The 22,975-nt window shown below is 37.7% G+C and overlaps 2 protein-coding genes across 2 annotated transcripts; one reads left to right on the top strand and one right to left on the bottom strand.

Moving 5' to 3' along the window:
• The first annotated feature begins 2,338 nt into the window (after positions 1–2,338).
• On the top strand, positions 2,339–9,477 carry LOC110716986 (vacuolar protein sorting-associated protein 29). Its single transcript, XM_021895633.1, has 3 exons — positions 2,339–2,597; positions 7,655–7,792; positions 8,825–9,477. The coding sequence occupies exons 1-3, from the start codon at positions 2,466–2,468 to the stop codon at positions 9,125–9,127; spliced, it is 573 nt and encodes a 190-aa protein (XP_021751325.1). The 5' UTR covers positions 2,339–2,465; the 3' UTR covers positions 9,128–9,477.
• Positions 9,478–9,622: 145 nt separating this feature from the next.
• LOC110716985 (conserved oligomeric Golgi complex subunit 8-like) lies at positions 9,623–18,232 on the bottom strand. Its single transcript, XM_021895632.1, has 12 exons — positions 17,982–18,232; positions 17,750–17,902; positions 15,358–15,506; positions 14,682–14,759; positions 14,470–14,563; positions 14,255–14,329; positions 13,627–13,923; positions 11,589–11,656; positions 11,449–11,503; positions 11,022–11,160; positions 10,623–10,807; positions 9,623–10,543 (listed from the first exon to the last, which is right to left on the bottom strand). Exons 1-12 carry the CDS (start codon positions 18,120–18,122, stop codon positions 10,250–10,252), a joined length of 1,728 nt encoding a protein of 575 aa, XP_021751324.1. The 5' UTR covers positions 18,123–18,232; the 3' UTR covers positions 9,623–10,249.
• Between the last annotated feature and the right edge of the window lie 4,743 nt (positions 18,233–22,975).

Raw genomic sequence — 22,975 nt, 5'->3', positions numbered from 1 at the left:
GTTCGTTATCAAGATTAAACATGTGTTAGTAAATTTTAGGCCTAATTAATAAGCGGATCGAGGTTTAGAAAGTTTTGATCTCAAAAAGGGTTTTGGATCACTTCATAATACATACCGAAGTCCATAAGCACTCTAACTTTAATCCAACCTAAAAACAGGTTTTGATATATCATCATCACACTTCCATTTTGGGACAAGGGACTAAAAGTAGGTGTCTACGTACAGGTCTATCAATCATTAATTATTTTATTGCCTAAATTGTTATAAATTCAAATAATTGGTAGTTCATATTTTGGACATCAACTTTTCGCTCCTCCCCCCTTGGCTTATATAATGAGATAATGACTATAGGATTTTACACAATTTCTCTCATTCACTATGTTTCTCAGTAAAATATCCCTGACTCTCTAATGTGAACTTGAATCTATACTTCTCATAGCCTGGTAGAAATTTAATGTATACAACTTCTTATAAATTTTCATACAATTAAGAATGCGTTCTTCACATCTAATTGATGGACGTCGATCGACTCCCCATTCTTTAATTACTAAAATAACAAGTAGTGATTTCTTAGTGGTCAGCTTTGCTACATGAGCAAAAGTTTCATCATAGTTAATGTCATATTTTCTTTCATGTTTCCCAACACCAATACAAGTCTTGACTTGTTTCTCTACTTTCCCACACTGAGCTTGTACTTGGTTTTGTAGAGCCACTTTCATCCAATTTTCTTTTTTTCTTGGTGGCAAAGTAGAGATTTCCTAACTGTTGTTCAGTTTTGTTGCCTCCAACTCATTCATTGCTTCTCTTCAGATCATATTCAATTCCATGACTTACAACTTCTATAAAGTGTGTCGGATTTGGTGGTTTGGGTGCTTTGTGAATTTTAAAGGACATGAGTCACATAACAAGCCCACATATTAAGCTTCTTTATTAAACCCCTTAAGCCCTTATGTTTTCTCAATCTTAGCTATTACATAATGTCACATTTGTTATGCCAGAGTATTGAACATCTAAGTGTTGTAGCTACATGCATGCACAAGTAGTCATTGCATTTTTGAGTTCATGCATAGTCATATATAGTGTACTATGCACAAGAGAATACAGAGTAGGTTTAATGAAGTATTTTAAATGTCTTTTCATGTACCATTTTCCGACCACTAGCTCTCCTTTTAATTAACAAAATAGGTTTAATGAATAAATTTACAAAAACCAAGATGCAAACATACATTTTATCTTTCAAAATATTGTTATAACAAATGCAAGAAAGGTTAAAGAATCAACAAACAAGAACACATTTTACGTGATTCACTAATGATGAGTTAGATACGTCTATGGATAGGCGAGAAGAGAGTTATATTGATCATAAGTAAATTACAAATTACAATGTAGTTGTTAGGTTTAATCTAAAGGATTATACATAGTATCCCCATGACTTAAAACGAAATATGACCAAAACCAATAATTCATAGCTACCGTAAGTTTCAAGGGCAACAATTGATGGCCTTGTTGTGCCTTCGATCTCCCAAACAAAGGCACATCACCGTACCCTTGGGCTCGAACTCACTGATTAGGCAACGAGACCCCGTGATTATTGTTCAAAAGGGGGTTAACTGATACAAGGCTTTAATAAAAAAAATTTCGAAATTTTTTTTTGGGTGAGACAGACTCTCCGTGAGTCCGCCGCCCAAATACGATCATCGTGACTCACCGGAAATCGGAGCATAAAAAGAACAAAGCATACAGAAGCACGAAGAAGACGATCCAAATGATGATGATGAAGGTGCCGCGAAGAAGATGTTTCAGATGATGATAATGAAGGTGCCGCCATTGATATAGGAAGATCGAAACATATAGAAGTAGGATCGAAGAAGACGATCTAGATAATGATGACAAAGGTGCCGCAAAGAAGACGATCCAAATGATGATGATGAAGGTGTCGCCATTGACATAAGCATGGTGAGTGATTCTTTGGCCATCGAAAATTCCGCCATTGATGCAGCACCTTCATCTTGAAGAGAGAGAAAGAGGAGATGTGTTTATTGAGGAGAAGGTAGAGGAGAGAGAAAATCAGAGGAGAGTGAGGGGCAATAAACCCTAAAAATATTAATGTTAGATATTGGATTATTATTGTTTGGTATTAGATTATTATTGCCGGATATTAGATTATTATTTTTTTTTTTGGTTCATATGAGCCACTAGGGCGGGGATGAGAATCATTAGATTATTATTATTTGGTATTAAATTATTTATTATCAAATATTAAAATATTATTGTCAGACATATTAGACTCAAGGTAAGTCGGCAGGCAAAACTTTTTTTTTTACCAAAGAAAAACAAAAGAATTGCAAAATTTGGCCATCTGAGAGACGAAGACTGATTTGTACGCATCAAACCTCGAATGCTCACTCTGTTCTTGACGACATGAGCTAATTTCTCTTCATAGGAGAGAGAAAAATAAGCAATCAATGGTGTTGGTTTTGGCAATTGGGGATTTACACATCCCACATAGAGCACCTGATCTCCCTGCCAAATTCAAGTCTATGCTTGTTCCTGGAAAGATTCAACACGTAATCTGTACTGGTAATCTTTGCATCAAAGTATGTTTCTTTCTTTCTCTCTCCTTTGACCTCTCTTTGACTTTTTCTGGGTTTTACTTGATTGCTCTTGATTTTTGTGTTGATTGTGTTTTTGGGAACTTTTTGTGAAATGGGGTTTTGAGATTGTTTTAGATTGTTTGATTTTCTGGGCTGATGATCATGGAGTAATGCATTGATATTGTTGGTTTTGGTGGTTTATGTAACCTGGGTTACGATTACATTGTCTGGAAATTTAGGATTAATTTTTTTTCTAAAAAATCATGTAAATATGTTGTTATGCGGATTTTGCTGTAGTTGGGGTCTAAAGTTATTGAGATAAAAATGACGACCATAATTATATGTTGATCAAAGAATACATAAAGGATATGATACCAATACGGCGAAGAACAAACATATACTATACTTTATGCAATGTGAATGTAATTTTGCAGTCTGCTTGAAATTTTAAAGAGTTTCAGGAAGTTGCATTTGCATCCAACTTTTTAGAGAAAGGGGTGATTATTGTGGGCAAGTGGTTTGTTTCCAAAATTTGTTGTAGTAGATTAGAACCATTGGCCACGAAAGCAAAGAAAGTGTTTCCTATGTACACAATTGAATTCTTAAAGGAGCTAGGCAAGTACGTCATAGGCCAAATGAAAACCATTGGCTTCAAAAGTTTGACATGAATAATGATTTTGAGTAATATCCTCATGCTATTGCCATTTTCCAGTGGCTAGCACGAGCTATCACATGCATGCATAAGACTGATCAATGGTGCGTATTTCCTATGAAAGCCAGTACTTTCTTTGTGTCTAGTAACCAGTAAGGACTAAGGTGACTGTACTTGGTTAGCAGTTCTGGGGTTGGGGAGGAGAGGAGAGGGGTCTTTCCACTTTAGTTCCGTATAAATTTGTGCAAGAACAAAAACTTACGACTATTTTGCTCCTGTAACTCTTAATTCCCCTGCCACACCAGTGTGCAAAGGAACAGAAGGTAGTGTTAAAGATTTCCACTTGTAAGACTGTAGTTTCGTGTGATTTTATTTTTCTTTTTTTTTTTTTTTTTTTTTTTTTTTTTTTTTGTGTGTGTGTGTGTGAAATACTAGCAGAAATGATAAATTGAATTACTTATATTCGTCAAAAAAAAAAAAAAAAGAAATATTGAATTACTTTATGATCTCAGAGATCTGCTTAAAATTACAAGGTTTTTAGGAAGTTGCTTCTAAGTTTCTAGAGAAAAGGTGATTTTTGTGGGCAGGTGGTTTGTTCCCAAAATTTATTGTATTGAGTTACTACCATTAGTTACAAAAGGGAATAAAGTATCTTTTATAAACCTAATAGAATTGTTTGTTAACAAAGAATGTATAAGTAGAGAAAGGGGCTCTATAAAGAGCTCATAGAAGAAGAGATAGGAATTGGCTAAGAAGTTATAGGCAAGTGCATGATTGGCCAAATGAAAAGTGTTCTGTACAAGATTTCCCAGGCGCTGACACTAGAAATGTGTTGGATTAACTTTCCGATCATTTGGCAGCCTAGTCCAGGTGCTATTTTTTTGGGGTCAAATTTTGTAAAAAGGAGCTAAAGATAATGTTTGTGTGTGGTGGCTGGAGTGAGATTGAAAATTTGTAACACTAGTTTCATGTGATAAAATTTTGTGAAGCACTAGCAAAAACGACAGCTTGAAGTAATTTGTGATCTCAAAGATAAGAAACTGGAGATCGTGCAAAATTCCAGTGATACTGATCGGAAAATGTGGGACTCTTGAGTGGAAAAAAGTACTCCCTTTGTTTTTTTAATATTTTTATCACTTCCCAAATATGAGTCTTTTTAAATATTTGCATCACTTCCCGTATTTGAACTTCTCTATTATTTTATAACTTCACACTCAATGGATGTTCTCCACTCTATTTCTTCCAATTTTTTTCATTCTTCCACTATCCAAACTTTACATTATATAATTACACTTATTATAATAATACCATAAAATAAGTCTCTTAAAACTCCACGTACAGAGAAGTGATGCAAATTTTTTTTTTTTAATTTGAAAAAAAAAAAAAAAAAAAAACGAGGGAGTAGTCTCCCTTGATGATGGAGTATGTAGTTTGAAGGTTAGGAGTATGTTATAAAAGGTTTAAATGGAGTAAGGGATTGTAATTTTGGATTGGTAGGTTGGTTTCAGAGGAGCAGATTATTGTTGCTGAGATCACCTCTTTTGTATGAATGATTCTACGAGACACAGGATAACCATTTGATGTGCTCTTTTTTTTATTTTAAACCTATTGTTGACTCAGGACATTGGTTTACGAGCTTTTATAGGAGTATTTCATTGTTGTTTTTCTTGGAGACCTTATGCAGTGTGATTTTGATCATAAACCTATTTGTGACTAAGGACATTGTTTAGTTCACAGGACTTTAGTAGTGTTTTGTGAATGTATTTGTAATACAAAGATAAACAAGTCTCTCATCGAGAGGGTTCAAGAGCAGTTTAATTTTAGTTTGGGTGTTGGGATATTAAGAATGGGCTCCTTGAGGCATTTCAAGAATGTTATGAGATGTGATACTGGATAAGGCTATCATCTGGACTCTTTTTCCCACTTTACTACTGGATGTCATAGGGGTCTAAGATCTTTCTCCTATCAGACTCATTTCAAGTGTTTACCAGATTTTTATAATTAGAATAGACTTTTGTAATTCTTCTATATATTGCTAGAACAAAGTGCTTCTGTGAAGGTTCATCACACCATCAATACAACTTGTAGAATAGGTAAGGTGGGGGGGGGGGGGGGGGGGGGAAGGAGTCGTAACTAAGATGGATTTTTAAGAAGGCTTTTGGTTGAGTGAGTAGGACTCCTTAAGAATTTGTGGACTATTGAAGTTTCTCAAATGGAAGTTTGCAGCGTAAGAGTTATAGAACTAGATGGGATTGGCTCTTTCTGGGGATGGCTTTAAAATCCTAAATTTTGTCCATTTACATTCGATACTGGGAAATAAGTTTAGAGGGGTTTGCCCCTTTCAAGTTAATGTGGTCTTGTGTATGTGCTTACTGCTTAGTGGATTATAAAAAAGAAAGGGGTACATGAAATGAGGATTCACGACAGGGAGTTGATCAGATTGTCGTCTCTTTTGTAATTTGTGAATGTTAGTGTTTTATTTTGAAATATGTGCCCATTTGTCATACTTATGAGTTATGACTGCTTTTTCAGTGATTTTTGGTGTCTCATGATTGACTGAGGATGCGTGTTGTAGGACTTTTAGTATGTTTTAGGGAAAACTCTATTTTTGAACATTAACCAAGATGTGAATATTTTTCTCTTAAGACATACATTTCGTGTGTGTGTGTGTGTTTTTTTTTTTTTTTTGGGGGTGGGGTGGGGTGGGGGGAACCAAAAATTGATGAGTGAATTGAAGCGAGACCTATTCGTTATTTACTTTCGTTAGTTGATTAGAAATTCGCTTCAAATGATTTACTTGCTTATTGAGTAGTTGACCACTAGAGAAGAACCAAACAGAAACTTTGAAGCAGAAATTCCTTGTATTAATTCTCAGTATCTCCTTAAATTTATCTCTGGTCTATATGCCTGATTCTGACTCTCCATGGAAGCAAGAGTAATCCAGTGGGAAACCAACGAGAGCTAAAGAAGCAAGTAATTATCTCATGAGGTAGCCTAATCCATGTGGTTAGGTTAAGAGCTTAGATTATCTCATAATTCATTTCATGAAAGCAGGAAGCCTTCTTGGCACAGGGTTAGGTTCTTCTATGTTCTCCATAGTTGTGGTACATTTTAATTTGGCAAACATTATATATATGGAAGACTCCTTTTCTGATAAGTTCATTTTGCTGCATCTGTCCTCGGTTTGGTTAAGGAATGTTTCAAATCAACCACTCTAAACAATTTTTCTTAAGGTACAGTAAAATATTACTTTACTATGCATTTCAAATAGTATAATGCTCTTGCTTGAAATATAGTTGCAAAAGATAATTTGGACTACTTGCATTTGCATCTACTTCTATTATGTGCATCAATTACACTTCGTTATAGTTTGAAAAGTCAACCAGGACAAATTTTGTAAAAGAACTAGCATTAGTGTTGGATGATTAATCTCTCTCTTAGTCTCTTAACTCTATGAGGCATGAGCAGTCTAATACTATTGTTTGCTGACTGTAAGACTTCAATACTTGAACAACTTTTTGATAAAAGAAAGTATGACTGCCTAAGAGGTTACAAGTTTACAACTTATAATTAATTCGTTGTTTTCAGAATCTTATGTCTTTGTTCTATCTGAACAACCTCATTATTCCATACAGTTCTACCCTGCAAATAGCAGTATACATTCTGGGTTGTTGATTGTGTTGCTTTATGATGGTAGGTTATCAATTTGTACTATACTTCATGCTCATTTCATGGGAGGACTGCCATACCCTCACATATTGGATTTCCTGAAGATTTAGTTCCAGAATCTAGCCGTGAGACGTGGCATAGTATGGTTCTACCAGCTGTTTTAAAAACCACATTAAGCTTAAATGTGCCCCTAGCTTTTAATACATAGAGTAAGACTCATTTTTCATGGAAATTTCAATTGTTGGCTGGAACCACACAGTAAACAGTTGGGGGAGACTACTAACCTGCTCGGTGTGGTTGATTCTTATCTCCTCTCTAATCTCTATATCCCACAAATAGGTTAGAGAACATAACCCATTTAAATTTATCTGCTTGACTCTTATATCTTCTCTGTATCTACTGATAGGTTAATGAACAAACGCAATTATCATAATAATTGGTGAGGATAGATTGGAGAACAAATTTTATTTAAGTTTTTGCTTGATTTTGGTTCTGCCATCTGTTGTATTGACTTAAACTTCTCTCCTATAGTTCCTGCATAATGGATGATTTCCTTGCTTAAATTGTTGGAGATGCATAAGCCATGTTCAGTTGCTGAGTAATTTTGATTTTTTTTTTTTTTTGATTTTTTTATTTTTGCATATGACAGTTGTTTGAGATGTTTCGAATCCTGAAAACCTTGTTGGCAGATGCCTGAATAAATGTGAATATTTTACTCATTTTAAACTGTTATCTGCAGGAAGTACATGACTACTTAAAAACAATTTGTCCAGATCTCCATATTACTCGAGGAGAATATGATGAAGATGCACGTTATCCAGAGACAAAAACCCTAACAATTGGTCAATTCAAGCTTGGACTTTGTCATGGTCACCAGGTTGGGCATTTGTTTTAATTTGTTGGCCCTAGGATTATTTCTGTGGTTTGCAAAATATTTCATGTTGGGATGTATAACAAACGGCAAATGGGATTGCTAGTTGCATCATCTGTAACAAGAGAATCAATTCAACTGATCACGATGTGCATTGAGTATATCATTGTTGTCCTCCCCTGAAGACCCTAACTGCACCAGGAAGAATGTAATTACATGTACATGTATAATATAAATCTTTCCCATCGCATCCACTACCAACAAAAAAAATTAACCCTAGCCTGAATGCTAAATTAAATGTTCTATGTAGTTCAGGCCAGATATAGTGTTAGGCCAGGAGTTTTCTACAAGGACTGTTTGAATTTAGTAACTAGGAGATACAATTTTTGCTAGTTGCTATTTGGGTGATGGAAAAAGCTTCCTGTTCAATGATTGCAAATGTTCATTCTTATTTCCCCCATATCACTGCTCAGTTGTCTACTGTGTTGATCCGCCTTGACTATAGAAGATCATGAATTTGAAACTGAAGAGGTTTCTATGTGTGTTCAACTCTATGTAAACAGACCTTCACTAACCTTTTACTGCTTTGTCAATCCTGAGCAGTTTGGTTTGAGGATATGGGAGCTTTTTGTAAGAGAGCTTTTGGTTTGTAACCCAACCCTCCCACTCTGATTTTCTAACTAGCAATGTCTGCTATTTTCCTTCCGTGAAACTCTTTTATTTAACATAATGTATGTGATATTGAAAAGCATGAAAAGGATATGGAAAACAGGAAATTAGCTTTGTTATAACTAAACGATCAAGACTCGTAAGTTCAAACCCTGGCCCCTTTAAATACATTTGAAGCTCTGCCATTGTGACCAGAGACATGTTACTCCAGTGTCCAATATGATTGACCCATTTTTGTTAGAAAATAGTTGCCCATATTCATGTGGAAGCAATTTTACTTCTTCCCTTCAAACTTCTTAAGCTAAATGCATGCATAAAGTTTACATTTGTGATTCTCCTTGTCATCCGACAATTGATTATTTCTTTCAGGTCATTCCATGGGGAGACTTGGACTCCTTAGCTATGCTTCAGAGGCAGTTGGATGTGGACATCCTCGTGACTGGGCACACACATCAATTTACTGCATACAAGCACGAAGGTGGTGTTGTCATAAATCCAGGATCTGCCACGGGTGCGTACAGCAGCATCACCTATGATGTAAATCCAAGCTTTGTTCTGATGGACATTGACGGGCTGCGTGTGGTAGTTTACGTTTATGAGCTGATTGATGGGGAAGTTAAGGTGGATAAGATTGATTTCAAGAAGACAACTGCTCCTCAATCTCCTCACTGACTCAAAAGATCTTTGTAGATGTGCCTGCCTTCTTCCCTGGAACCTGAAACTGACTTGTGCTTTTTTCTTAAATTTTCCTTGTCTGAAAAAAGTTGTCTTGAAATGGTTATGAAAAGCTTTTAATAGGTCAAAATAGGTTTTTCATTTGTGAGTATAACCCGATTTTGTACTTTATTGTTTGGTTTGAGTTTTTTATCTTGAATTTAATTGTCCGAATTATCTGCAGCAACTTTACTGTAGTTCTACGAAGTTGATAGTAAAATTTACCATGCTTATAGTAGGGCTGTATGCTGCAGCAACTTTACTGTAGTTCTATGAAGTTGATAGTAAAATTTACCATGCTTATAGTAGGGCTGTATGCTAATCGCCTATACTGCTATAATTTAACCATCCCAGATTTCCCAAGAATCTGAGAAGATCAGATATTAAAATCTCAAATAAAATAGGCGACATGATATAAATTAAAATTTCTAACAGCTGGTAAACCTAAAATAGTTGTAGTTGTGTAAAAGCTATTATTGAACCCCAAATAATGGTAATTATGATTTGATACATTTAAAAATAATTAATACATGACTGTCAAGTGATAGAGACCTGTAAGAAAAAGATGTTCAGATAGCTCAATTACAATGGAAGATATGCTAATGGACAATGATCTATTCAATGAAAACGTACATATTCGTAAGAGATTATGATTGATAGTTAGATACATATGTTCTGTCTCCTATTCTACATTATAACACTTGTCGGACCATGTCTTTCGATAAACTTCTGGGAGCAAAATTTGTTACACAATCATACCAAACCCTCAAATGTACAACAATATATTTCGTTTTGTTCACCCATGCCAAAAAAATGTACAATGATATCTTCTGAAATGCTCCTGAAAACATACAAAACATAAGTATACCCGGTTTTGTAATCCAATTCCCGTTCCCCATTATCTGTGTTTCCAGAATATACGTGACTACTCACTATTAATTACCCCTTTGTTTATCACTAATTGAATTGGACACTTAAGCCATTTCTTCCTTATGATGAAGAAAAATCCAAATCTGAACAGACATAAATTTCTGATAACATGAACCATCTTCCCTAGATATCAATTATATCTCAGAGGAATCATTCTGCATTGCTATCATGAATCACCAAACTCGCATCAACCTTCGAGTCTTCACTCTTCTCCTTGTCTTCAACTACATTAGTATCCTCTTTTTGTTCACTTTCAGGGATAATCCCATTTTCTGATATGTTTTGTATATCTGTACTTTGTGTTCGCCTAGGAGTCTCTCTTGATGATGATGATACGGATAACAAACGGCTTAACCCATCAAATGAAGCCTTGGCATCCATAATGAGGGCAGCACCACCAGGGTAACAACGACCAAAGCAAGTTGCACAATGAGGAAAAACAACCTGGTCAAGAATATAATGCAAGTTATTAGTTAAAATATAATGTCAAATCGGAAACAGCAGAGAACTATATGAAGTTTACCTCCATGAATGCGCGACAAAGTGAGAAGAAAAGTGTGGATTCATTATTTCTAAGCATACGTGTTTCATTATATCTCAACAATGAATTATGAACAGCTTTGAGTCCCTTTACTAATTCCTGGGCAAGAATATGTTTCAAGCTTACTGGAGCACACGGACGTAGCTCATTCATTGCTGCTGACACACCTACCAGCATCAAGAGATCATAGAAAGAAAATACCAGTCAGATTACTGATCTAAGGCAGGATTAATCTAATTTTGTGGTCTGACATTGGATAGAACATACTTTACATTCATCTCGTGCTCACATAAGATTAATAACAAGCTGAAACAATAATCCCGATTTTTAAAAAAATAATGCAATATATTTCAAGCCTATATATATGCTTGAAAAACATACCATTTATAAACACAGCAAGAGGTGGATGCTCCATCAAATATGAAGGTGGGGTCACATCCTCTTGACTTTCTTCACTGGCGGTACTGCCTGAATACCCAACTGCTGGCAATGGTACCCAACGATGTGAATCCAGGACAAGCTGGCAAAGTAATTGAAGAGTTAGATGCAATTATACAAGAAACGATCTATATTTTAGAAATACTAAAAGAGAGAGTCAAGACTCCACGGTAATCAGTTTGTTGAAGTGAAAGCTAAGTGAAACATCCAAATTAATAGCCTCATGAACAAAAACTAGTTTTTTATATACTTTTTTCCTTCACTATACTCTACTTTCTCTCCATCACTGTAAGCAATTAATCAAAGTCCCACCTAAATTATTCAAAGATATTAGCAGTCATAAATTTCAGGATTTAACTACATGTGTTACCTGAAAATTCTCAACAGCAGTAGCAACATTCTTCGAAAATAAGTTGAGAACAGCCCTGGAAAGAGAGCAAATGCATTTAGTCAGCAAGATTCACAGACTTGGGACTTTACAGCATCAATTCAATCTAAAAAAATCCTTACTCTTCAAATAGTGATGGAAGAAGACCTCGATAATCCAGTCCGACCCAACCAAGTCCCATCGCCCAGTGCTGTTACAAAGCAGAAAGTCTAGCATTAACTTCAGGATCAGAGGATAAAAATTCTTTTTAAGAATGCACTCAGAAATAATGCGTTTCATTGAAAAGAAATCAGATGCAGCTAGTTGTGCAATTTCAAATTTGAAGAGGGATAAGATGCAGGTAGTTGGTCTTTGAAGCCATTATCGGTGCCTTCCATGTCCTGGTGCTTCTGCAGCTATTATATGCATTACTAGATCATCAATATTTGTTGTAGTGAAAGAAGATAGTAGGACTTTATTTCATGAATGAGAGAGACTGTGGGTCCTAACTTTTTATGGCAAGAAGAGAAGGTAAAATATTATTAGTAAGACCTTTCCCAAATGAAAAGTGTATAAACTTCTCTGGGCAAATGAAAAGGAAAAGTGTAAGAGCTATTCTGGGACAGGAGTAAATTTTTTGTGACTAATATTAAGGAAGATGAAATTGAAGAACCAAGTTATATTATGCAAAGTAAAACCAGTTTGAGGAATATCCTAAATGGTTTCGCAAAGTAATGTCCTTATCTTCTTTGTCTCTCATTTCCAAGCAATTGAACCAGGCAATATATAGGACCCTTTAGGGCTCCAAACCTTCTGTCTTGCCACAGCCCCACCCCACCCCACCCCCCCCCCCTCCCCCCTCCCCACCTTGGTTTTACAAGAAGAGGCAAGGTTTGGTTTAAGAAGTAACTGTACAAGTGTTAAGTACATTGATCATTTTGGTGAGTTGTAATAAATGGTGAAAATGATAATGCTAGTGAGCTGTAATTCTGTAAAGAAAGTCCCATATGAATGAGACAATGATCATATATCCATTGGCAACAGTGATAATGCTAGTACCCCTCAACCACCCCCACCCACCCCCCCCTCCCCCCCCCCCCCCCAAAAAAAAAAAAAAAAAAAAAAAAAAAAAAAAAAAAAAAATCTCTATTTGTAATACCACCTCTAAAGTGGTAATCATAACTTATGAAGTAAGACATGTTTGAGGGAGAACTTGGACTATTATGGACTTTGACATGAGATTTTCCTAACTTTGCCCATTCTAAAAATATTGCACCATTTACCTTAGCGGGGCGTTTGGAATGTGGGAATAGGAGTTTGGGGATTAAAATGTGGAATGGGGTTGGGATTGGGAATATATAAAAATATGGCAATACTTTGTTTGGGTGGTGAATGGTAAAAAGTAGGGAATAAATAACGAAATTACAAAATTACCCTTGCTAATCTTTCTCCTCCCTTCTTTTCATAATTTCATTAATGGTAAAAATGTCATTTTCTCCCTATTCCCATTTCCATCCATTTATTACCTACCCTCCCTAGGTAATAAAATGGTGGGAATTCACCCCATTTATTCCCAATCTCATTCACTTATTTATTCCCAATCCCATCTAACAAACAAGAGAATTTTTTTGAATTGGGATTAAAATTCCCATTCCCACCCTCAATTCCCATGTACCAAACACCCCCTTAGGGAGTTTCACATATATTGGATCATACCCATTTTAGGAAATCAGATATCTCCTTTTACACTACAAATACCAAAAATACTCTTACACGTATATACTTGTTGGTTTAGTCTATACTTGCAATCACATGGTTACCATGGTAATGTTGTCATTCTCTCTCTCTCTCCTGTTTTTCAACTACCCAAATTCCCATGCACTCATTTTATGGTGCAGTATTATTAGAACAGAGTTAGTATATCTACCATTACTATCTACCAAACAGGGCATCAAGGTCTTTTATATAATACCCATGGTCTTTCGATACTAGGGGGAAATACATACATCTAAACATGGCCAACTACCCTTTCACAAACATGACAATATATAAATGGTTACTTGTGCTGCCTACAGATTTCTAGGAAATAGAATTCTTCGGTTAGCAAGTGAATATAGGCATATATAGGTCTTCAATCACTTAATTGCACACAAACTAGACCAAACGCAAACAATGACTTACCATACACTGATCGAGAATGTTTGATAAAGATCCTCCTTCAGTTATTTTGGGAAGCATGACCTTAAGCGTTTTAAGGTGAGATGTAATTTGATGCATAGCCCAGCTGAACAAAAGCCCACCATCATAATTTTCTTCACTTCCAGACGTGTCATCAGCAAATATCGCTCGGTATTGGTTGACAACATCAAATAAATGCATTCTGTGACAGTTAACCATTCCTCTCAAGTATTCATACGGATTTCTTTGGTCTAAGTCATCAAGGGTACCAGTGATCCATGCCTCTCTACATCTCAAGAACTGTGTCAAACATACTACAAAGTCATAAATCACCAACAAGCAACAAGAAATCAAGGACATCTGAATAGGGAGCAAATTGTGATAGACTCAATGAGGCTGCCACCTAAGTGTAATGGGAAGCAGAGGACAGCAAGGCACTATTGGACAAAACTCATCAATGAAACATTAAGGGGAGGAGCTGGGTTTGATACTCTGTAGAATAGTGACAAAGTTAATTAATATTAGGTTATCTTGTTTTCTAGTGTAGCTTGCTTAATTATATAAGTAGTAGTATAGCAGTAGAGGGCATGAGATTTGAAATGTGGAAGTAAGCTGTTAAAACAAGCCAAACCTGCAAGCGCATTTCGTATTCACTGAAGACACCAATCCGACGTAAATATCCAATGATACGAAGACATTCTGGCAACTGCAATATAAAACATGTCAAATTGATATTGCCCTGGCTATTTGGAAGTTTCAGAATTACTGGAGAGTGGAAAGAAAGAGTTGTGAATCATATTTAAAATATGTATCTTTTGAACCAAAATAGAGGCACATTATTCGTACCTGAATATTTGATCTGAGCTTCTGGAGAAGCTGTGAAAGCAGAGATTGAGTTGTTTGCTTAACCTCTGCAACCAAAGCCTGAATGACAGGGATCCTTTATAAAACATAAAGAAAAAAAATAAATTAAATCACATTGAATATCAGTAAGATTTTTCTAAACTGCTGAACTGTGACAATACTTGTAAAGAATGAAGTTGGAGCATGAATCTCACTTTGGGTGCATAGTGCACAGCTTACTAACAAAAGCTTCCAAGTCAAGAGCTTCATCATAATTTCCATTCCTAACACATCTGGACAGAAAAGGTGATACGCATTATCAGCAATGACCTCAGTACCTCACCTACAAACAGTAACCAAAAGCCAGGAAAACATCTTGAAATTTTAATGCCGACTTAAACAAAGGTTTCATAGTGAAATAACCTGCATTGTGATAAACACCGGATAGGCAGATAATATGACTATTACAGATTGATGTACAGACTCTCAACCTACTGCTGCTAGTCCTGCTACTATGCCAGTAAATATGAGTTCTTCACAACTCATTAGCCTGATTACAGGCCACTGTGAAATTCTAACCAGATATGACTTGTATTCAATGTAACAACCAAATTAAGAAACCCTTTAAATTCAAAAAAATATTTGCTCTCAGACTCTCACTGCTATGAGAAAGAAAAAAGATGAAAAGGGCCAAAAAAAAAAAAAATGATTAAGAGGCACTACAACTAGAAACCATTCGTGTTTTCTAACATGTAATATCTGGGAAATTTAACCACTTTCTGTAATTGAGCTAAAGTCACGTATCTAGTCAAAATACCGGGCATTTATGCACTTTGGGTGCCCTGACTGCCCTCAAGGATCAAACACAATTACCACTTTATAGCTACATACGTGTCCATAAGCTGAGGAATTTCAAGCAAGTCAAGCAAAGTACTGTGATTTGCCAGCAATGTTTGGTTCATTTTCCTCTTCTCCAGAATCTGTTCAGCTGACTCAATGAACTCAGTGCAACCAGATGTCAGCTTAGGAACTTCATCAATCTGCAACAAACATTAAAGCATATATTCATTTCCAAAAAGAATTCCGATAATCAATGATCAATTTACAAGTATCAAAATTTTTCAAAATTTGAGAGAAAAAAATTCTACACATTCAAGATTGCATACAGCTTCAAATCTTAAACATACTTCCTGCGTTTCTGTTCATTTGCACCATTTCTTTTTGGACAATAATTTACGAGAAAAAAGAGGGGCATAAGAACTTAAAAAGGGTAATTATAAACAAAGAAAATTACATGAATTAAGGCAAGCGGGAATTGGTCCCCAAGAGAAAAGCAGTGGCATAAATGTATTCTACAGGGTTTTGGGGACACAAGGTGGAGGATGAAAGTTTACGTGTATAAATGCTTAGAGGATCGAAGAGCTTTTAACTCTAGGATTTTCTATTATTTTTCCTGCTTTATGCAAACAGAGGAGATGAAAACTTGGTGATGATTGAGATTCCAAAATCCTGACATTTGGCCATCAAACAGACAGTTATCACTGGTCACCCTATAGTAATACTTTATATATTAATCTAAAATTTAAAAAGTTATTACTCAGTGTATTAGAACTTTAAAATTTCACTAAATAAGATACACCAGATAAAGTCAGAGGAGCAATTTGAGTCTCGAGACATCTTTTATAGTAAAGACAGACTTTTTTATTAGGATAGGAGATCAACACAGAAGAATATTTAATTTGAAAAATCAACAGCAAATATTCATTAGCCAATAAAAAAAATAAGAGACAATGTAACACTCCTGTCTGTGCAAGTTTTATTTTTTAAAAACAATGCTCTCCCTCTAATTAAAATTGCTTTGAAAGAATGACTGCAAATATAGTCTCCCTTTCTTACAGACATATCCGAGATATCAAATTTATCAAATTAGTTTTGTGTAATCCCCAATCTGGCAAATGAGTGTCTACTAATAAGCTTATCAAAGCTGTATAGTGTATACATCCTAGGACATTATGATCCCCAAGGGCCTAGAGACAACTTATTCCCTCTTCTTCTTTCAATTTTTTTTTTTTCCTAGTGTTCATTTTAATCAGAACTTCAATTCAATGAATAGTTGAAAGTCTTGAAAACTGCCTATTCTTGTGTCACCTACAACCTTTTGCTCTATCATGAACCTCCACATTCGATATAGAAACTCATACATAGTCCATTCCATAAGCAAAATATGATGGCATTTCGATGAATTTCTTTATTCATTTATATTTTTAATCGGGTGACAAACAAACCACAGACAGTTGTTTTAACCTGCAACTTATTTCTACCTAAAAAATAGCAATTAGGTCCACAGTGTATCCTTCATTTATCTGCAATCGGATTTATTCCCTCAAATAAAATGATCTATGCTCTTTGGACTTTTTACTTCTCCTCAAGTACAACTGACAAACTCTCGACACTCAAAGTTTGTTTTGATAGCAAGATAGAAGGGAAAGGAAGGCGAGAAAAAGGCAAAGAAAAGGAGGGGAAAGAAAAGGAAGATGGAAAGTGAGCTCTGTTTTCCATCCAATTATCTCCAATTTTAAGAGGATGGTGTTTATAATTGGGGGGGGGAAAATAGAAGCCTCTCCCCTTCCCCCAACCTCTTATTCAAACAATGGAACTTGTCCAGTTGTCCCCCTCCCTTTCCCTTCCCTTCCCTCCCCTTCTCTCCATTTCATTTTATCTAAACAAATTGTCAAATATGGGTATGGATGTCTAATGGACACTTTACATGGGACCAAAACAAGGAATTTTTTCTTGAAATGGCTAAGCCTTACACTTGGACACATTTGCATGTCAAACACCGACACCCGAGTTCCAAGTAACATTGAAAACAGTAATCTAACCCGCACTATTAAGTGAATAATGAGCGGCTGATCAATTTTGAATCATCAAATCTCATATGGAACTTAGACACAAGTTAGCAATCAATCTTAATCAAAATCAAAAGATTTGAAAAACTAAAGTACTTTGTGTAAGCAATCTACAATGAAAAATATTGACTTGCATTGCCAAATGTTAACATCAAAGTATAAGCAATGGACAAAAAAATAAAATGTACACCGTAGTTCAAATAACCAACATTGTTCAACGTATGTTCTTAGAACCCTTCTAAGTGGACGCGCATGATGCACTCGCGTGTAGGATCTAACTAGCGAACATAGATCAAACCTAATCGTAACATTAAGAATTACAAACAAACAACATTTCTACCTAAATTAAAACAGCAACAAGATCAATTAATTACCAGTGATTCAAGATGATTATCAATTGAAGAAACCTCTTCTCTAATCGAAACCAAAGCATCAGCAGCAGATATAAAAGAGCGATAATTCGCTACCGCAACTTCCTGCATCTGCCGTCGAATCCTCTCCGCATCAACTCGAAGAAGCTCCGGTTCCTGCCAGAAATTCAAAAATGCCGCAAAAATTAGAGCTCAGAAATGGAGAAATTGAGAGAAAATTTTGATAGAATCTGACCTTGTGAAGACGGTCAAGGGTGAAAGAAAGGAGCTCAGAAACGTAAGGTTGCTGGGAGATTGAAGCGAGAGGAATGAGACCTGCAACTTCTTCGCCATTGCCGTCTAGGTTTGAGGAAGATGACAGAGATAACGACTCCATGGATTTTCTCTCTTCTCGATAGTGTTCTTCAGCTTGAGCTTCAATGGCGAAAGGGAAGGAAGAAGATCGTGATGAGTGTGAAGAGAAGAAACAAGACTATCAGATCCAAATTAATTAGTGAAACGCTAAACATCGCCCACAAATTACCACATAAAGCCCACAAATATGTTATGATTTGACCATTATGCCCTTTTGCTAAAATTGAGATAATCTCGGTGTAAAAAATGTGGAGCCGTATTGGCTCGTCGGGGGAGACCGGATGGCAGGTCGGAGATGCGGGGGACGCCGGAGGTACGTCGTCGTCGACGGAAAACGAGGTAAGTGACCGCTAAAATTCACGGTTTACCGTCGTAGTGGCTACGGCGCCTAGGGTGGACGCCCAAACCGTAGCCTGGACGTCCAAGCCGGACGCCAGAACCACCAGAGTGGCGTCCAGGCTAGACGCCCAGACCACCTGAGTGGCGTCCAGCCCAGACGCCCAGACCACCAGACTGGCGTCCTGGGCAGACGCCACTCCACTGGGTGAGGCGGCCCTGCCAGGCGCCAGTCCAGTGGGTGTGGCAGCCCTGGCAGACGCCACCTTTAATAATTAAATTTTATTTTTTCCTTTTTGATTTTGTTGTTGTTTTTTATTTAATTTTTTTGTGAAAATAAAAAATCGAAAATGATTTTTTAAAAAAATTCGAAATGGGTTTTTTGTAAATTAAATTTGAAAATTCGAAATAGGTTTTTTTAAAATTAAATTTAAAAATTCGAAATGGTATATTTTTAAATTTAGTTTGAAAATTCGAATTGGGTTTTTATAAAAATTAAGTTTGATTATATATAATTATGTTTTTTTTTGTGTTAATTATGTGGAAATATAGAAATTAAATGTATTATTCGTTAAATGTATTTATTGTAATATATAATTGATGCAGGAATATGGTGGAGACGGAAATGATTACAGTGAGATATTTGGACATGATGGTCCATTCGAAGAAGCTCAACAGGCGATTGATTGGGCAAAACAGGTTGCAATTGCAGCTGGATTTTGCTTGGTAGTAGCAACTCATAAATCTCAACGGGATGGTAGAATGGATCGCATTTTGAGATGTGACCGTTATCGCAAAAGAGAAGAAAGAGATTTTCGTACAGCCACTCGGTTTGACACAAAGCGGAAAGGTTGTGGGTGTGAGTTCAGAGTAAAGGTTCGACAACTACGGAGTCGTGACGGTTGGGAAGTGATAGGTTACTCTAAATGGGGGTATCACAACCATGAGATGATAGTATATGAAGAGGGTCATCGACAACTGAGCGGCTTAAGTCCTGCTGCGAAACTAGTTGTGAAAGAAATGAGTGATGCTCAAGTGAAGCCTGCTAAAATATTAGCATCTGTGTTAGAGAAATTTCCAGAAGACCATCCAAACCGAAGACACATCTACAACGTCAGACAGCAACTCAGGTTTGAACGGTCAGAGGGAAGGAACCCTATACAGCAGCTGCTACACCAGGCACAATCACGTGGTTACCTGTTCTGGTTTGATTCTGATGAAGATACAGCGGAGGTGACTCATCTTTTCCTTGTGCATCCTGATTGTGCTGATATGATCAAGTCTTGGCCATTTGTGATTTTGATCGACTCAACGTACAAGACAAACAAGTACAAGTTCCCTCTGGTTGAGATGGTTGGGATGGCTCCAACGAACCAGAACTTTCTGATTGGTCATGCAATCATCAGGGATGAGACGGCTCCAAGTTATTATTGGGTTTTGGAGAAGCTGAGAAACTACATCGGGCCTAATGTTCATCCAGCAGCCATCGTCAGCGACTGTGAGGGAGGTCTCTTTGCCCCCATAGCAGAGCTGTTTCCCGAATCGAACCACTTATTGTGCACATGGCACATCAACAACTGCGTGAAAGTGAAAGCCTACAACCTTTTCAGGAAGAATTTGGAAATGGCAGAGAGATTGGTGAATGGTAAGTGGCGGAAGATCCTACAGGCTACCACAGAGGAAGCGTATGAGCTAGCATTGGCTAACTTCAGGGATTCGTACCAGTGGTGTCCGGCACTGGTGGACTATGTGATGCATCAATGGGTCCCTCATAGGGAAAAGTTTGTCAAATATTGGACAAACCAGGTACTTCATTTTGGGAACACTACAACATGTAGAGTTGAGAGCGCTCATAGAGCTACCAAGGACTGGATTGATTCATCGACCGCTGCTTTGGATACACTGTTCGCTAGACTGAACAAGTCAATTGAAACTCAGAAGAACGACATCAGGAACTCTCTAGAGGACTCCAGACGACGACATGGTACGATGTATAGCCATTTTATATTTAAGATTCTCCATGGTCGTGTGTCGCACTACTGCTTGGGGTTGATTCTCACTGAGCTGAACAGGGTGAGGGACTTGGCTGACGAAGTGTATACTCGGTGTGGGTGTACTATTTCAGTAACTCATGGATTACCTTGCGCATGCACCATTCATCGCGTTATTACAGAAGAAAGGGCGTCGTTACATGTTGATCAGGTCCATTCATTCTGGAGGACGCTTGTTATTGGTGAGCATGCAGACAATCAAACGGCCGACCGTGAACAGGAAGAGTTGGAGCAGTTCCGTTCGATGTACGACCGAGTGTCCTCCAGCCATCCTTCTATTATTCGTGACGCTACTCATGTGCTTCATGACATGTTCCACCCGTCTAACTTAGATTATGAGGAACCCGAAGGAGTTGACCGTCCTCGAGGTCGACAGCGGCGGAACAAGAGTGCGTTTGAGTATATCCGTGGTCATGGTCGTGGTCGTTCTCGTGGTCGGACATCGTCATCTAGTCGTAGTCAATCTTCATCGTCTGTGAATATGCCCCTGAGAACTGGTACGTTTTGGTTGTTTTTATTGCACATAGTTTTAAAGTGTTACTCCTGTCTTCTTAACTGTCTATAATTAATTATTTGGTGAATAGGAAGAAACGATGTTGATCAGTTTCCGTACAAGGAAAGGATACCTGCGATCATCATGTCGTACGTGGAAGGGTGGAATGATGTAATCGGAGATGGTAACTGCGGATTCCGGGTCGTGGCTGATGTTTTTCAAATGGGCGAAGACAACTACGGTTTGGTGCGTGAGTTGATGTATAGCGAAATTGCCTCTAACCGAAATGTTTATCGTCATGTGTACGAGGATGACTTGGATGGCGCTCTCCGACGTATCCGGTGGGGAGGTGGACCTTGCGGCGAAAATCATTATTTTGACGCGCCCCTAGATCTGTTTGCCGTTGCAAACATTTACAAATGCGCAGTCATGCATTTCGGCCTGGGAGTGCATAGTCAAGCTTATTATCCTTGTACCACGGTTCTCCCTTGGCGGTCGCGTGAGACTGTCACCACACCGGTCAGAGAGCTAGCTATTGCGTTTCTTGGGTCGTCATACAGACATTTCATCCGACTAGACATGTCAACTGATTTTCCGGTGCCACCGATTATACCTCGGTGGTACAACATTCGCACAGCGAGCGTAGAGGGTTGGGATGCGCTATATAATGACCGGATCCACGAATGGAACACCCTAGCTGCATTTTAGTTTTTCTTGTTTACATTCTTTATTTGTAATCTTATTTGTACGTTGCTCTTTTAATGAGAACATTAATATTTTATATTGTATTGCTTACTGCATTCTATATGTTGCATGGGTAAGTTGCGCGGATCCACGAACGGTTATATCAAAATTTAAAAACAGCACTGATAATATGTTTAAGTTGGAAGCTAAAAGAACAATCTAAAATGTTACAATTTTACAACATAATGTCCAAAATAATGTTCTATAAATAAAATACAATAACCATCAGTAATCCCTCCTCGACGACGACTCCCACTGCGCAAGGGTCTGTTCCAGACTATCAACAACAGCTCTCCCTGTTGCACTCATGCTGTCCTTCTCAAGAGAGAGTTTCTGAACGTCTTGCATTATCTTTCCCATCCACTGCATACAACAAAAAACAGAAGATGAAATACAATAACAACAAATAAAACTTAATTAAAAGACAACGATAAATATAATAAAAGACATACCGCTTCCGTGGCAGTAGGCGGTGGCACATAATCATCATCGCTGTGGTCGAGATCAGCGATCAACCTCGGGTGCGAATACCGGTTGAACCATTCCATGTAGTAATGGTCACACATGGGAGTAACCCCAGAGGGCGGCCGCTGCAACTCCGCTGTCCATAATCGAGCCACCATCGGAAACTGGTCCCACGTCCCGGTCATGATATCCGGCCATTCCACGACGTACTCCCTCGACGATGCAGGTCGGACCGCCTTCATCGGGCACGCCGGGGGAGGAGGGACAACTTGGACAAATCCAAGTTGGCGAAGACAACGCTGGGGCATGTACGCTTCGACGATGTCACGATACTGAATGAGTCCCGTGTACAGGGTCCTGGGTACCCTAACACTAGGGTTCGGGCCGAAAGGCATCCAGTTCACCTGTACAATTACAACATATAAAATATAATAACATGAATATAATATGTGCAAATAATAAAATGTAGACTCTATAAATAAACGTTACCTCTAAGGGGGACATCCGAGGAGTAGAAAAACATAAGCACTCAGCTGTGCGTCGGGCGTCCTACGTGCACTCGGGTACAAACACCGCTGCAACACGGATGCGATCTTCACACCTCCGTGTTCCCAAACACCTAGCGCCTCGGTGTACAGTGCAGCCCTGTCCACCGCCAACAACTCCGCCAGCGAATCTGCCTGATCCGCATCAGCCACAGCACAAAGTCGTTTACCCTCAACACGAATCCCCAGAATGGCCTCGACGTCATGTAACATGATCGTCATCTCACCGAACGGAAGGTGA

Source organism: Chenopodium quinoa, unplaced genomic scaffold (genome assembly GCF_001683475.1).
Source record: "Chenopodium quinoa cultivar QQ74 unplaced genomic scaffold, ASM168347v1, whole genome shotgun sequence".
NCBI classification, from domain to species: Eukaryota; Viridiplantae; Streptophyta; class Magnoliopsida; order Caryophyllales; family Amaranthaceae; genus Chenopodium; species Chenopodium quinoa.
Note: the sequence above shows the minus strand (reverse complement) of the source record. Positions and strands in the feature narration are given on the sequence as shown.